The following is a 16,601-nucleotide window of genomic DNA, read 5'->3' as shown; positions in this document are numbered from 1 at the left end:
GAATTACTGTCTGTATCCCTGCAGGTTGTCTGTGGCCATGTACCTCTTCCAGTACAAAGCTGTTCATCATGCTTCTTATCAAAACTTAGGCTATGTCTAGGCTGCAGGCTTCTTTCAAAAGAAGCTGTTCCGGAAGAGATCTTCTGAAAAAATTTCTTCTGAAGGAGAGTATCCATATAGCCAAAGTGCATCGAAACAGCCTTCTGCTTTTTTGACAGATAGCATCCACACTGAATGGATGCTATCTCGCATGTCAGCTGTGATTACTATGGATGGAATGGTCACCAGGGCACCTGTGCTTTTTCTTCTTTCCTCTTCATGCAAAAGAACTCCCTCTTCCCCGTCCACAGACACCTTTTTCCGAAAGAGCTCTTTCGGAAAAAGGCTTCTTCCTCATAGAAAGAGGATTACCAATGCCGGAAAAAAAACCCTGTCCTTTCATGGGTTTTTTCCCCCGAAAGAACGCAATTGCAGTGTGGACGTAAGTGACTTTTTTTTCTGAAAAACCACCGTTTTTCCGAAAAAATGCTGTCGTGTAGACATGCCCTTTAGTTTCAGTAGTGCTAGCCAGCCTGCGGAATTCCAAAACACTTTACAAAACTGGGATCACCTGTCCCGCTCTCCCTCTTCCCTCTGCCACTGAAATGCAGCCAGCTCTGTGGGGGAGCACTGAGCTTCTGATGCTTTCCTTCAGAAAAAGGAATCATTTCTTCTTTGCAAGGTGAGGAGGGTGGGGAAAGGTGCTACAGCTGGAATTTGTCCAGGACACATCCCGGAGCTCTTGCAAAATGTGTCACAGGCTCTTCAATGTCAGGACTCGGCATTTTACATGTTACCTAAACCGCGGTGGAACAAAGCGGTGAGGCACACTGTCCCAGTGTTTGCGGAGCAGCCACCCAGCGGGGTCACTGGTCCATGGGCCAGGGCCAGAGAAAGGGCCCATATGACACATCAAGGTCGCTCGGCTGCTCTTGTGCTCCGGGCTGGTCTGGGTCCTCTGAAAGCAGAGAGGGAAAGAAAGGGTCCTGAGAAATGCTGAGCTCATTTGTGCTGAGATCATTATCTTAGCCCTGCAGTGTTTGTATAGCCTCAGGGGCAGATGCTCCGGCGCTTACTCCTGACAGAAGTTCAAAACCTTTTTGAAGTTCCAAAGCAGTCTCAAATTCAGTTTTTTTTTTTTTTAAGGAAACAAAAATTTTTGTGTGGATTTCCCCGCATCCTGGTTTGGAGGATTTATTTATTTTACCAAACTTAGATCAGTGTTTCTCAACCTTTTTTTTATAAAGTACCCCCTTAAAAAAATATAAGTATCCCCAGTACCTACAGTTTTCAGACACACACAATTTTTTTCTACCATTGCAACACATTCGTTTAAACAACTTAATTGTAGCCAAGTGGGAGATTAAATTTTTGGGTGTAAAAAGTACAAAAATAATCAAGCGCTGTAAAACTTACAACAAAAATTCAGTTTTCTCCACATTTCAGTTGTATTGACGTACCCCCCCAGACTTCTCTTGAGTTCCCCTAAGGGTACTCGTACCACTGGTTGAGAAACACTGTCCTAGAGCGTGTCAAAAATCAATCAACTCTTGAAGGTGTTTTTTTGGGGGGAGGGGGGAATAAACATTTAAGAAATGTTGTTGACGAGTACCTCCCCCCTCCCCGCCTGCCTCCTCCATGATCAAATCCATGTGCTATGTTTCCCCAGGTTTCCAGGATGTCCACACCATGATCTTCATCGGCTTCGGCTTCTTGATGACCTTCCTGAAACGTTACGGGTTTGGCAGCGTGGCCTTCAACTTCCTAATTGCAGCATTTGCTATCCAGTGGTCTACGCTGATCCAGGGTTTTTTCCACTCTTTCCACAATGGCAAGATTCACATCGGAATAGAGAGGTGAGCGACCGGCCACCAGGGGTCAGAGAGGAAGGGTGTCTGGGTGGAGGGGTATTCCCAGCTCTGACCCCGATTCTTTGTGTACCTGCGGGTAAATCTCTGTGCTTCAGCTCCGCACTGGTAAAAGTGGGAGAAGAGCCCGGCTCTGTCTCACAGAGGTTGCAAGGGTAAAGGTTCAGAGAAGCACAGATTCTGGGGGTGCTCCAGGGTTGGAGCACCCATGGAAAAAAATAGTGGGTGCACAGGACCCACCAGCAGCTCCATGGATCAACCCCTCCCACTACCCCTCATCGCCTTCCTGTCCTATACACTCAGCTGTTTAGAGATGTGCAAGAGGAGCGGGGGGAAGGGAGGAGCAAGGGTGAGGTGCACTCAGAGGAGGGGGCGGAACATGGTGGGAAGTGGCAGGGCAGGTGTGGGGCCTTGAGGAAGGGGTGGAGTAGGGCAGAGCCAGGGGCAAAGCAGGGTTCGAGCATCCACCAGGGAAATGAGGAAGTTGGTGCCAGCGACTCAGATATTTGGCAAGGTAGGGATCAAGCCCTACCATATCCATCTTTTCCTTTCGGTTCTAGCTCTAAGCCAGGAAGCTGGGCAGGTGTTCACATCCGAAATACTTGTGCTGAGAAGGCTGCAGTGTTGCCTCAGCCTGATTTGCTCATGTATCCAGCCCTCAAAAAAGGATTTGGCAGAGGAGGAGGAGGGGGGAGATCTAGGCTGAAATCCTGTGTCTGTTTGAGAGTCCCTGCGTGACCTTGTACTCTTTATGTCTCTGGGCTTCGGCTTCCCATCCGAGATGTAGGGTAAACAAGAGCTCATTTCTCCGGTCTGTTTAGACCGCAAGTTCTTTGGGGCAGAGAGCCTTTCCCTGTGTGTGTGGACAGCACCTAGCCTAGCACAATGTTCTCTGATCTCTGTTGAGGCTACAAGGAATAATGATAGGTCTTTTTTCACCCATTAGATCAAGGCTGTCAAGGACCAATAGATCATCTGGTCTCCTGCAGACTCACAAAACAGGTCAAGGAATTTCATAGATGCAAAACCCTTAAGCTAAGTTTTTAGCCCTTCCGGCCATTCAATAGATGAGCCTAGCATTTGTTTTCCAAAGTTTCCAGTCACACTTGCTTAACCGATTCGGTCATTCCTTCTTTGGATGTCTTTTATCCTGGGCATCCTTGTGAATGTTGCCAATTGTCTGTGCCCAATCTTCTCCATGCCCATTAAACAATCTGGAGGCTGAAATTCACCTAGGGAAAAGGGTTCATGCACCGTTGAAATCCAGAGGGAACTCTACCCGGGGTAACAATCCATTGCAACCTGTTCTACTTTCTTCCCTATTCCTCCTAGCATGATCAATGCTGATTTCTGCTCCGGAGCTGTCCTGATCTCCTTTGGGGCAGTTCTGGGCAAGACAAGCCCTGTCCAGCTGCTGCTGATGGCCCTGTTTGAAGTCACCCTCTTTGGTATTAATGAATACATCCTTCTCAGCCTCATTGGGGTAAGACACTTTTGATGGCTCTTTTGTTCCCCAGGGGAAGGAATGTTCTAAGGGGGGTGGCGTGGCCTCAGCAAATATCCATCTTGTTGTCAGATCAGTGGCTAAATAAATTGTTTAGATCCAAACAAAATGTTTAATTTGACTCAAAAATGTGATTATTTTCATTTTGTTTTGGAGTGGTTTTTATCCTTCTCTATTTTTGTTTTGATGACTCTACTATTGTGACAGACCCAGACCAGCTGGCTGCCGTATTCTAATGGAGGGAACCTGGGCTCTGGGTGAACTGTTTGCTCTTCCCTGGGGCCAATTAAAAGCTTGCCAGAAGCAGCAGGCTAATCTGGGCAACTGCAGCTCATGAAGCCTGCTGGGACTTGTTTATAAGGCCTCCCTGCAGGGCAGGCAGAGTAGCGCAAGATCTGAGTGTGAGAGGTGTTGTGAGTGAGAGCTGAGGAGTGCGAGTAAGGCAGAGGGCTACGGACAAGCAGGACAGACTTGTGCAGGTAGCAGAGGAAAGGTACTGGGAGAGGTTGTTTGGGGACATGGCCCAGGGAAGAAGCTGCTAGACTGGGAATAGAGGAACGCCTGCCTGTTGTCACTGCTTAAGAGTCCCTGGGCTGGAACCCAGAGAAGTGGGTGGGCCCAGGTTCCCCCCAACCCTCCCCACACCACTGCAGAGTCTGTCCCTGAGAGCGGGGACCAGACTATGGAGGGGTATCCCTCCAACCTGTGGACTAGATCAGTGTTTCTCAACCAGTGGTACGAGTACTCTCAGGGGTACTAGAGAGACGTCGGGGGGGAGGGGTTTACATCAACACAACTGAAATTTGGAGAAAACTGAATCTTTGTTTTATAGCACTTTATTATTGTTGTGCTTTTTACCCTCCCAAAATTTCATCGCCCGCCTGGCTACCATTAAGTTCTTTAAACAAATGTGTTGCCATAATAGAAAAAATTTGTGTGTGTCTGAAAACTGTAGCTACTGGGGGTGCTTATATCTTTTTTTTTAAAGGGGGTACTTTTTTTTTTTTTAAAAAGAGGTACTTTATAAAAAAAGGTTGAGAGACACTGGACTAGACGATCATGAGTACAGCTCAGCAGGATGTGGCTCTTGTCTTTAGAAAAGAAGAGGCCATGTGGAGGGTCACAGCAAGCCTCTAAGGCAAATACTGTCCTCCAGAAGCACAGTGTTCTCGGGGCACAACCGGAGCTTTGCCACACTGTGTTTGCCATCCAGCATTTTAAACTGTTTTAAAAATAAAATTCAAGGAAGCTTCCAAATGCAAAAGAGTTTTCAAGTTAAATGTGTAGATTTTGAAAGATTTTTTAGGGTCCCTCTTTTCCTCTCCCCACCCTCAACCCCATCAAAGCATTTAGCAAAACCAGCAGAAAACATTTCCAAATTGTCGATCTCCATTTCTTCGTTGAGAGCAGTTGGGCTGAAAACACACTGCCCAGAGGTAGGACAGACCAATGTTCCCTGTAAGCCGAGCGCTTGGGTGGCCACCCAGGAGAGATGCAAATGCCGCCCAGCTGATTAGCAGAGCGCCCACGGTGCCCACAACTGGCAGCATGTGTTTCTATAGGTGGTGCACATCTGCACATACCTTGGTGCATATAACAAATTTTTTTCCATATGTGGATGGAAAAAATTAGAGGGAACATTGGTACAGACTATATGGTCTCCTGCCCCCTTTTCACCATTATGCCTTGCTTCCTGTACCAACCAGGCAAAAGATGCTGGAGGCTCTATGACCATCCACACTTTTGGAGCTTACTTTGGATTGATGGTTTCTCGGGTTTTGTATCGGCCCCAGCTGGACAAAAGCAAACAGAGGGAAGGCTCTGTGTACCACTCAGATCTCTTTGCGATGATTGGTAAGGACTGGGAACACATGTATGTAGCTTAAGCCCCAGATGTGGGCAAAATAACATCAGAAGAATCCAAAACCCATGACTGTGATATTTTAGGAGCTTCAGGGGGTAGCCGAGTTAGTCCGTTATAGAAAAAAACAACAAATGGTCTGGTAGCACTTTATAGACTAATGAAACATTTAGCTGTTTCGTTAGTCTATAAAGTGCTACCAGACCATTTGTTGTGATATTTTAGGTGGCTTTATCAGGAGATTCCTTTGGCCCCAAATTTGGTTCAGATGGCCCCAAATTTGGACCATTAACCCTGTCCCAGTGTAACTTTACCCAGGATACCATCTGGGCCATTGAACGGCTGCTGAGACCACTTCTCCCTTAGTTCAGTTGTCTGAAAGTTGTTGATGTCATAAGCAGAGAGACTGAAGAAAGAGAGATGAAGTGGAGCCTCTGTCTCTTATATCAGCCTCCTCTCTTTGAGGATTACCCCAAATTGGCCGCTTAAACCAGTAGTAGCTCTTTAATGTGTGGCTAGAGGCTCCAATGTGTTTTTGTCTCTGAAGAACTGTTTTGGGCCTGCCTTTTTAGCTAGGGAACATGTTGCATCAATATTATACAGTAGAAACATATAACTTTACATACAATGCTGTTACACATATTTTACCAGGACAATAATGTTCAGCAGATTATGAGTTTTCAAATGATATCTCACAAGGATGTTTTGTACAAAATGTATTATAGTCTTGTAAAAGTAGTAACCGTAGTATTGACCATCACTTCCAAACAAGTCACAGCAAGTTTCAAAACAATGCAAGAAAGCATGTGTACTTCAGGGCACTGAGAAAAATCCTTTGTTAAATAGTAAACAACTCTCTCAATAAACATGCTCATCAGCAGTTCCATGAGATGAGATGAGAGAGAATTTGCATCAAACTAAACTTGACAATTTAATCAGAAAAGTGAATTTTGAGTCTTCCACGGTAGGTCTAGACTACAGGGTTTTGTCAACAAAAGTGGACTTTTGTCAACAAAATTATACCTGCGTCTACACTACCGCTGAGTTATGTTGGCATAACATCGACAGAACATGGCAGTTTTGTCGATGGCGGTAAACCTCATTCTACGAGGAATAACACCTTTTGTTGGCAGAGTTCTGTCGACAGAAGGCGTTATTGCATCTACACTGTCCTTGGTGTCTACACTCTCATGTCGACAAAGCAGCTTGCTTTGTCGACAGAACTGGATGTAGTCTAGACGCTCTTTGTTGACAGAAGCTTTGTCGACAGTATCTGTCAAAAAAGCCTCTGTTGACAAAAGCCTGTAGTCTAGATGTACCCCTAGAGTGAGTATTCGAACCTAAGTCTGAGTTTGAATTAAACTTAAATTTTCCCCTCAGAATTTTCCATTCATTTATATATATATTTGGTTGAAAAAATGAGAAACTTAACATTTTTGGTAAAAAAGATGTTTTGATTTAACCAAAATCCAGAACTAGTCTTTTGTTTTCTGTTTTTTTCAATGGAAAACAGGAAGGCTGTGTCTAGACTACATGCCTCTGTCGGCAGAGGCATGTAGATTAGACAGATCAGCAAAGGCAAATGAAGCCGCGATTTAAATGATCGCGGCTTCATTTACATTTACATGGCTGCCGCGCTGAGCTGACAAACAGCTGATCAGCTGTTTGTCGGCTCGCGCGCTAGTCTGGACATTCCCCCTGTCGACATCAAAGCCCTTTGTCGGCAGCCCCGTTATTCCTTGTGGAATGAGGTTTACCGGGGCTGCCGACAAAGGGCTTTGATGTCGACAGGGGGAACGTCCAGACTAGCGCGCGAGCCGACAAACAGCTGATCAGCTGTTTGTCGGCTCAGCGTGGCAGCCATGTAAATGTAAATGAAGCCGCGATCATTTAAATCGCGGCTTCATTCGCCTTTGCTGAACAAACAAATCTACATGCCTCTGCCGACAGAGGCATGTAGTGTAGACGTACCCGAACATTTCAAGAAAAACATTCAGGACCCTTTTCCTTTTGGTCAAAGACCTGTTTCCCATTGTTTTGACAAGAAGTGGCTTTTGACCAAAGTCAAAATGTTCACAGAACATTTTCCATCAGCGTGGGGAGAAATTCCCCACCTTCGAAATCTGCTTTCAACGCCGACTTTCCTTCCCACGCAGGAACAATCTATCTGTGGCTCTTCTGGCCAAGTTTTAACTCCGCGATCACAGCTCATGGTGACGATCAGCTGCGGACAGTCATGAACACGTACTTCTCGCTGGCGGCAAGCACCCTGGCCACCTTTGCCATCTCAGCCCTCGTCAATGAGGAAGGCAAACTGGACATGGTGAGACAACTCAGTGATGACTCTCTTCTTGCTGCTGCACCCCAGCATTGGGGGGGGGGGAAGGATGAGCCCCACTTTGGGGAGGCTAGCCCCCAGCCCTTCAAGCCCTGAATTCCCTCCACCCCCACCCCATAGCCAGCCCAATCCCTGGAGCACTGGACTGGCTGGAAGGAAGAGAGGGAGTAAGGGTAAATTCTGGGTTAGGGGAGTCTGAGCCTTCCTTGGCCTTTGATACCTACCACCATGGGTGTCCGGTATACTAGGCAAGGGAAGGTATTGCCTTCCCAAACCACCAGCCTCGCCCGGCACAGACTCCACCCCCAGAATGCCTACTGAGGGCGGAAAGGCTGGGGCCATGCACCGTCTCGCCTCCCTGTGATGCTGGGGGCATCTCCTGGGCAGAAGGTGCGGAGCTGGGGGCGGGGTTGGGGGCTTGCCTCCCCCAGCCGTACCGTCACCCACTGCCCATTCCCGCCACACATGCCCCCAAGTCTCCTGACAGCCACATTTCCCGGCTTCCAACAAGAATCTCAGGCTTTGGGGGCTCCAGGACGTATTCCCAGCGCTCTGTGCCTCACGACCTCCCAAGATTCACAAGAGGAAGGCTCCTTTTGGGCAGACCTGCCTCGCCCAGAGGGTGGGTGGGTACTGTGGTGAGCAGGTGGTACCAGGGATCACTATTCAGGGCACCCGTATGTTTCCCATTGTGGTCCACTGAGCCTCACGCTCTGGGCACCCGGCATGGGTGGCAGGTGAAGGCCCAGCCCCGCCCCTTCCACCTGAGGCTCCGCCCCTTCAGCAACTTTCCCCTGCCCATCCCCTTCCTGGCCACCTGGAAGGCTGGGGCTGCCATGCCGCAGTGGCTGAGCAGTGTAGGCAATGTAGATTGCCCCTGGCACCCAGCTCCCCACCCCTCTCATCGCTTGGGAGAGACCCCAGTCTTTCCCCCTCCTGACCGAGAGTTTTCCAGGCGACATTGCAATATTCCTAGCGGTCTGCCTCCTCAGACCCCTCGCCTCTGGAGAGAAAGCAACGAGCAGCAGCATCACCCCCACTTAATGTTCCCACCCAGCCCTCTCTAAGCAAGCACGTTTATTCATAAGGTAGCAGCATTACAGGGAAAACGTACTCAAAACAATACACTAAAGGGCTCATCAGAGGCCACCCCCAACCCCAACCTCAGGCTCCAGGAGGTGTCAGTCCCACAAAACCCCCAATCAGGATTTCCCCGTGGTTCCAGGTTCACACCTGGCTCAGATTCACAACCACCATGAACAGCTTTATACAGCTTGGGCTTTTCACCTTGGCCTTGTGCACCAGGCGATCAGCTGTCAGGGACCCTTTCTCCAGAGCAGAACTTCAACAGGCTGAGTTTAGGTGTAACCGGCGGTGGGAAATTTGCATTCCTCCCCCTTTCCTTTATTCTCCAGGAAAAACATTAAGAAGTTTCTCTTCTGAACGTCTATTCTTTGCTTGGCACATGGTTCAGCAGAGACCTTTCAAGCCCTTGGTCTCACATCTGTCACATGTCCTGCCCTTGAGAGGTTACAAGTGATCCCGGCCCACAATAAACACACAAGCCATTTGTTTAATACAAGAGAAACCAAAGAGAAATTTAATTCAATAAGGTCTCCCAAGGAGATTGTGGGAAAGTGTCAGCGGCAGCAAGGAAGCATGGTCCAGGAGTTAGGACACCTACCCTAAGGGCTTCATAGACCTTGGGTCTAGTCCCATCTCTGCCACAGACTCACTGTGCAGCCATTGGCAAGTCATCCACTCTGTGCCTCAGTTTCCCTCACTGTATAATGGGGGTAATAGCACTGCCCTATCTTCCAGAGAGATTGTGGGGCTAAAGTCTGGGAGGTGACCTGGTGGGGCCCCTGTAGATGCCATCAATAGTTAAGGTGGTGATGTTTCTCACCCTTCCAAGGTCCGTTTGAGCAGGCTTCCTCTTTCATGGGGCTGCCATTTTGAACTGCGCAACCCAGATTTAACTTTGCTTTCCCACTGGCTCGCCGTCCAACCTTTACCGTACCTGCCTAGCATCCGGCATGGGAGTCAGCCCTGAACTCCCCCCGTGCTCTCTCTCTCTCTCTTTCACCAGGTCCACATTCAGAACGCAGCCTTAGCTGGTGGGGTTGTGGTGGGGACGTCGGCCGAGATGATGCTGACGCCGTTCGGCGCCATGATCGCCGGGTGCCTCGCCGGCCTCGTTTCTACCCTGGGCTTCCGATTCCTCACGGTACATCAGGCTGGAGGCACCTACGCTGCAAGCCTCCGGGGGTGGCATGCTGCAGGGTGCAGCTCCGCCGGCCAGCGGAAAGCCGTGGCAGGCGGTGTCGATAGGGGAGGCTCTGCTTGGGGGCGTAGAAAGCTGTGTAGGGTTCACACCCCAGGACTTTCGCACAGGGGTGTCTTCATTCGGCTGGTCTAGGCAGCGCCTCACAGGCGGCACTGCTCCTCAGACCCCTGCTGAGGGCACGTCGTGCGCGTCCCCCTCACGCCACTGACAGGAGCGGGCCGGTGGAGGTGCCTTTGAAGTGACTGATCCTGCCGTAAGGCCTTTGTCTCCACAGCACCTCAAAGTGGGGGACGATTTCATTTCAGCCCACTGTGCCCGAGCTGGGGGTCAGTGAGACACAGGCCCCCTAGCTAGACCCTTGCCCTCCTGACATGCGGGAAAGGGGCTGGAGCGAGGCCCTGAAATGCCCGCGGGGCTCAGGAGAGGTTTCCTCTAGCTCAGAGACGTTGGAAGAGGCACCATGTGGCCTGCCGCCCTCGCTGCTCCCAGCATAGGACATGTAACGAGTAACCGCGAGTCCATACGCCACATCCCTGGCAGAGTAGAGGCCATGTAGCTATGAGCTGCAGCAAAAAGTAACCTGCATCCTGCGTGGCCAGTTCTATGGGCCCGTGGGGCCCAGGCACTAGGAATATTCCTGGGATGGGGCCTGGCTTCAGCAAAGTTCAGGGCTGGGTCTCTCCTGTAGCCCCGCCTGCTGCCCCCACTCGCTGCCCCCTGGTGCGTCCCCCCGGCCCCGCCTGCTGCCCCCGCTCGCTACACCCTGGTGCATCCCCCAGTGCCACCTGCTGCCCCCACTCGCTACCCCCTGGTGCGTCCCCTGGCCCCACCTGCTACTCCCACTCGCTACCCCCTGGTGTGTCCCCTGGCCCCGCCTGCTGCCCCCACTCGCTGCCCCCTGGTGTGTCCCCTGGCCCCGCCTGCTGCCCCCACTCGCTACCCCCTGGTGCGTCCCCTGGCCCCACCTGCTACTCCCACTCGCTACCCCCTGGTGCGTCCCCCCGGCCCCGCCTGCTGCCCCCACTCGCTGCCCCCTGGTGCGTCCCCCCGGCCCCGCCTGCTGCCCCCACTCGCTACCCCGTGGTGTGTCCCCCGGCCCCACCTGCTGCCCCCACTCGCTGCCCCCTGGTGTGTCCCCCGGCCCCTCCTGCTGCCCCCACTCGCTACCCCCTGGTGTGTCCCCCGGCCCCGCCTGCTGCCCCCACTCGCTACCCCGTGGTGTGTCCCCCGGCCCCTCCTGCTGCCCCCACTCGCTACCCCCTGGTGTGTCCCCCGGCCCCGCCTGCTGCCCCCACTCGCTACCCCCTGGTGTGTCCCCCGGCCCCGCCTGCTGCCCCCACTCGCTACCCCCTGGTGCATCCCCCGGCCTCGCCTGCTGCCCCCACTCGCTATCCCCTGGTGTGTCCCCCGGCCCCTCCTGCTGCCCCCACTCGCTACACCCTGGTGCGTCCCCCGGCCCCACCTCCTGCCCCCACTCGCTACACCCTGGTGCGTCCCCCGGCCCCACCTGCTGCCCCCACTCGCTACACCCTGGTGCATCCCCCGGCCCCACCTGCTGCCCCCACTCGCTACACCCTGGTGCGTCCCCCGGCCCCACCTGCTGCCCCCACTCGCTGCCCCCTGGTGCGTCCCCCGGCCCCTCCTGCTGCCCCCACTCGCTACCCCGTGGTGTGTCCCCCGGCCCCTCCTGCTGCCCCCACTCGCTGCCCCCTGGTGTGTCCCCCGGCCTCGCCTGCTGCCCCCACTCGCTACCCCCTGGTGCGTCCCCCGGCCCCGCCTGCTGCCCCCACTCGCTACCCCCGGTGCATCCCCCGGCCTCGCCTGCTGCCCCCACTCGCTACCCCCTGGTGCATCCCCCGGCCTCGCCTGCTGCCCCCACTCGCTACCCCCTGGTGTGTCCCCCGGCCCCTCCTGCTGCCCCCACTCGCTACCCCGTGGTGCATCCTCTGGCCCCACCTGCTACTCCCACTCGCTACCCCCTGGTGCGTCCCCCGGCCCCTCCTGCTGCCCCCACTCGCTGCCCCCTGGTGCCAGGCGATTAGCACAGCATGGCTCTAGTGACTTCCTGCTGCTCGCTCCATGCAGCTGCTGCTGGGGGGCAGTGTCTCCACATGCGCCCTCATGGCAGGCAGCCCACTGGGGCCCCCTGCCTAGGAGCCGCTGCCAGAGTGGGTGCACCCCTACCCCCGCACCTCCTCCCACAAACCCCTTCCAGAGCCCGTACCCCCATTCCTTCCCCACCCCCAAACTCCCTCCCAGAGCCTACCCTCTGCACCCCCTCTTGCACCCACACCTCCTGGCCCAGCCCCGAGCCTGCACCCAGCCCCCAAACTCCTTCCCACAGCCTGCACCCCTCCCCCATCCAAGCTCCCTCCCCGAGCCTGAGGCAGGTGGTGGGAGGGAGTTTCTGTGGGGGAGGGGTATGGGCTGGGAGTTCTGGGCACCCCCCCAAATTTCTGCAAACCCACCACCTCTGTCTGCGCCCGCACGGCACCGCGCAGGCGAAGGTGGCAGGCGGCGGTTCTGTCAGGAGGGAGGACGATGGGGTCAGGCTCCGGCAGCACATGCAGAGAACCGTGCGGGAAATGTTCTGGAAACACACCCGCGGGATTCAGGTCCCTCTTTCCTCCGCCTGCCTGAGACCGGCCTTGCCATCTACGCCGCTCTGCACCCCCACGCCGGGGGAGAGCTGCTGTGAGGAGCGGGCCGTGGGGACACACCTTTCCAGGGACCTAAGGCCCAGGGGCCAGGTGCGGCCCCCGACTTGCCTGTATCCAGACCCCGAGGCTCAGGGCTCCCCCTCACCCAGCAACGGGGAACCTGGTGCTCCAGCTGCCCCACCGTTCCACTGTGGGGCTGGAGCACAGAAAATCTACTAGCCTGGGCCCCCTCAGCCTCTGGTGTGTGAGGTGAATGTGGGTGGGGAGTGTCGTTCTCCTTCTCAGTCGGGGGCCACGTCAGGGAGGGTTCATTGGTGGGGTGGTTTCTCCCTTGTGTGCCCCCCCGACTGATTTTCCTGTGCCACCCCCGACCCAAAAACGGTTCCCCAGCCCTGCTTTACACAGGCCCCCTAGAATGTCTAAGCAGCACCGAGGAGCTTTTCTCCCCCCGAGATTGTCCCCCACGGCAGACCCTTTCCCAGAACGCGCCTCTGGCCCTTTGGATCCTCACCAGCCCTCTGTGCTCTCTGCAGCCCATCCTGGACTCCAGACTAAAAATACAGGACACCTGCGGGGTCCACAACCTCCATGGGATGCCGGGCGTCCTGGGTGCTCTCCTGGGAGCTTTGGTAGCCGGTCTGGCAACGCAGGACGTCTATGGGGACGGGTGAGAACCACTCCGTAATTCAGCTTCGCTCCCATGGCGGGGCGGGGCGGGGGGGGGGGTGATCCTTCATTCCCTCCCCCTCCCTCAGTGGAGTCCTTGATTTCTGTTGTGAATGGCACCCCACCCCGGGCCGGCGATGGAGTGAAACCTGCACAGCTCCATGCACACCTGGCATGCTGGGTTAATTGTCCTCTGCTCGCTCACTCCGTACGGCCCCTGCCAGGCTGAGAATCACTACACCGCTATTCCCCTAGGATAGCCTGGCTCCCGGCTGACCTGCGTATGGCCCCCGTGGCTCCCCTCCAGCATCGGGGAGCCAGTCTGGCACTTCAGCCCTATGGCTCCCCTCCCACCCAGACCCCGCATCCCCATTCTGCTCCCGCACCCGACTTCCCACCCATCCTTCCTACCCTCAGCCTGCTCCTGCACCCTACCACCCGCCCAGACACACCAACCCCCAACCTGCTCCTGTATCCCCACGTCCAGTCCCCACGCTTCCCAGCAGCTCCCTCCCACACACTGAATGCCTCATTTTGGCCCTACTCTGGGCAGTAGGGAGACCCATAAAATCTACTAGACTGGGCCTTCCTAGGAGCTGGTGTGCAAGGGAGCCGTTCTGCTTCTCAGTCAGGTATTTCTTCTGGTGGTGCACATCCGCACATGCCTCAGTGCAAAGAACAAAATGTATTCCACATCCAAATGGAAAAAATTAGAGAGAACATTGGTCAAAGCCTACAAGTCAAGACCCATGCTTTACAATGAGGCTTGAGAGCAATGGACTATTTTTAATATTGTCAATGGATAATACAGATGTTTACTGTACAGCATGTTTTCAGCTTTGCTCTATTTAAAATGTTGACAGTTACGGGAAGTTACAAGAGAGGACCTCAGGGCATCATTAGTTAATGAGCATAGATGCTGAGATGCATGAAGTTAAAGCGTTATAACTGAAGGTGCAAAGAGTCAATAACCCATGTCAAAATATGCAGGTCCATAGCCTCAAATCAAAGAACATAAGAACATAAAAATGGCTGCACTGGGTCAGAGCAAAGGTCCATCTAGCCCAGTAGCCTGTCTGCCAACAGTGGCCAGCATCAAGTGCCCCAGAGGGGGTGGACTGACGACAATGATCAAGTGATTTGTCTCCTGCCATCCTTCTCCAGCCTCTGACAAACAGAGGCCAGGGACACCATTTCTATCCCCTGGCTAATAGCCTTTTATGGACCTAACCTCCATGAAATTATCTAGCTTCTCTTTAAACTCTGTTCTAGTCCTAGCCTTCACAGCCTCCTCTGGCAAGGAGTTCCACAGGTTGACTACGCGCTGTGTGAAGAAGAACTTTCTTTTATTAGTTTTAAATCTGCTACCCATTAACTTCATTTGGTGTCCTCTAGTTCTTCTATTATAGGAACTTTTCTTTATTCACTCTCTCCACACCACTCATGATTTTATATACCTCTATCATATCCCCCCTCACTCTGCTCCTTTCTAAACTGAAAAGCCCCAGTCGCTTCATATGGGACCTGTTCCAAACCCCTAATCATTTCAGTTGCCCTTTTCTGAACCCTTTCTAGGGCCAAAATATCTAAAGGCTAAATCAGTTCTGACACCTCACTTTTCATACTTTGCCTAGCTGTCAATCCTTATCAATGGCAATACTTCTTGGGTCTGTGTGTGTGCTGCAGCTGAGATTTGCCAACACGGACAGATAAAAAATCAATCCTTTCAAGTCTGTCTATAGCGCTTTCCAACCCCCAACATGTCACTAACCCTAGCTATGCCTTGTAACATGACTCTGGGGAGATGGGATTTACTAATGCAGGTGTCACGGCTCAATTCCCCAACCAGACACTCTGAGTGCAGAGATGGGAAGCTGGTTAGTAGAATAAACTCTGTAAAACCTCTCTCTGACTCCCAGAGACAAACTTGTTTGATCTCAGTCCCCCTGAGATTCAAAAAGACACAGACTAATTTCTTGCTGCCGCCACCTAAGTAATTAAAAGAAAATATAAAATAAACCCTTTTCCAGGGAAGAGATCACTTGGGAATCCCCTTTCTAAGGCAAAGTTCTCCCCTCTGCCCCAACTTCTGTTTTGCTTGGAGTTGGGAAAACAAACAGAGAGAATCCACAGAGAAAAATGGTCTCTGCCAAGTAACTAGGCATGTAAACTTAAGGACACAACAATCAACCAATACCAGTTAATCAAAACAAAAAGGAAAACATTTTTATTATTGAAACAAAACTACTGATGCAAGCATAGTAAATGACTAGGTGTTAAATAACCATGGAGTGACAAACTCAGGAAAATCCCTGGTCTGTAATTCTTAGTTACAAAAAGAAAAACAAATAATCAGCTCAGGCATGATTTCCAAACCCCCAAACAAGGAAAATAATAAAACCGGATGGACTATCTAAATTTTTCCCTATTTACACGTTTCAAGAGGTCCATTCCTGGGAAAGCCCATCTCCTTCCATACGTGGAAGAAACTGCTCTGATCTAAAACAAAGAAGAGAGAAAAAAAAAACCCTCTCTCAGTTTGAAATTCCTATCTGCATTTCATTGGCTGAATGCCTTAGCCCCCTCCCTAGATGCATCTCCAGTTGTACCTCCCTTTCCTCACTCTTCAGGTAAGTTAGACTCTCCTGAGCAGCTCCTATTTATGACAGCATGCATTCGTAATGATGGGAAACTGGAACCTGCCCAGCGGATTGAGTAGACTGAGAGGAGAATTGATTTCACAGGCTCCCCTGTCTGTGCTGTAACCCCTCGGTCACTCACTCTCTAGTGAATGGGTTTAGGCTCAAACCACCATGCTCAGATGTAGTGCCTAATCCGACAACACAACTCTCTTTGGAACTTCGTTCTGAAAAAGGCCCGGTCAGCATCCCCTTCCACCCGTCTTTTCCCTCTCCTGGCTCCTCTGTGACCTGCTGGGACTAACATGTGCAAAACCAAGCATCTACCTGGAACATTTTCCAACATGCGCTTGCAGACCCAGTGATCACGTGGTTGGAACCACTGCCCCTCACAATCTGTGAATATTTAAGAGCCTCAGGGGCTAACTCCCGTGGGAGCCACACTGCTAACTCTTGTGGCACCCCGAGGCGGAGGCTGCGTGGAGTTGCTTCACGGCTGTTGCTCTAGCACCCCACATCCATGGACAATAAGTTATTCCTCCAGAAACTGAGGCATCTGATCCACACACACACACTCACCCCAGAAAGTCCCTGCTGGGGGACAAGCCATGAGTCCCAGAGGTTGAAGACTCTCTATAGCACCCCCAATCCTCCACTCCTCTAGCACTGCACCCTTTCTGCTGCGTGGGGACCCTTCTGTATCTAGTCAACCCTCTATGGTCATGTCTCTATGGCTGCA

General features: G+C 52.4%; 1 protein-coding gene across 2 annotated transcripts in view; it reads left to right on the top strand.

Annotated features, from left to right (window-relative positions):
* Nucleotides 1-16,601, top strand: part of RHBG (Rh family B glycoprotein) — a 46,615-nt gene that overhangs the window by 17,735 nt on the left and 12,279 nt on the right. For both annotated transcript variants that reach the window (XM_075907010.1, XM_075907009.1), the window contains exons 2-7: nucleotides 1,709-1,895; nucleotides 3,240-3,390; nucleotides 5,118-5,265; nucleotides 7,429-7,595; nucleotides 9,700-9,837; nucleotides 13,091-13,224. In XM_075907010.1, the coding sequence (XP_075763125.1) occupies nucleotides 1,709-1,895; nucleotides 3,240-3,390; nucleotides 5,118-5,265; nucleotides 7,429-7,595; nucleotides 9,700-9,837; nucleotides 13,091-13,224 (925 nt within the window). The remainder of the gene's footprint in view (nucleotides 1-1,708; nucleotides 1,896-3,239; nucleotides 3,391-5,117; nucleotides 5,266-7,428; nucleotides 7,596-9,699; nucleotides 9,838-13,090; nucleotides 13,225-16,601) is intronic.

This window comes from Pelodiscus sinensis, chromosome 24 (genome assembly GCF_049634645.1).
Source record: "Pelodiscus sinensis isolate JC-2024 chromosome 24, ASM4963464v1, whole genome shotgun sequence".
NCBI classification, from domain to species: Eukaryota; Metazoa; Chordata; order Testudines; family Trionychidae; genus Pelodiscus; species Pelodiscus sinensis.
This window is presented reverse-complemented; position numbering and strand designations above follow the sequence as displayed.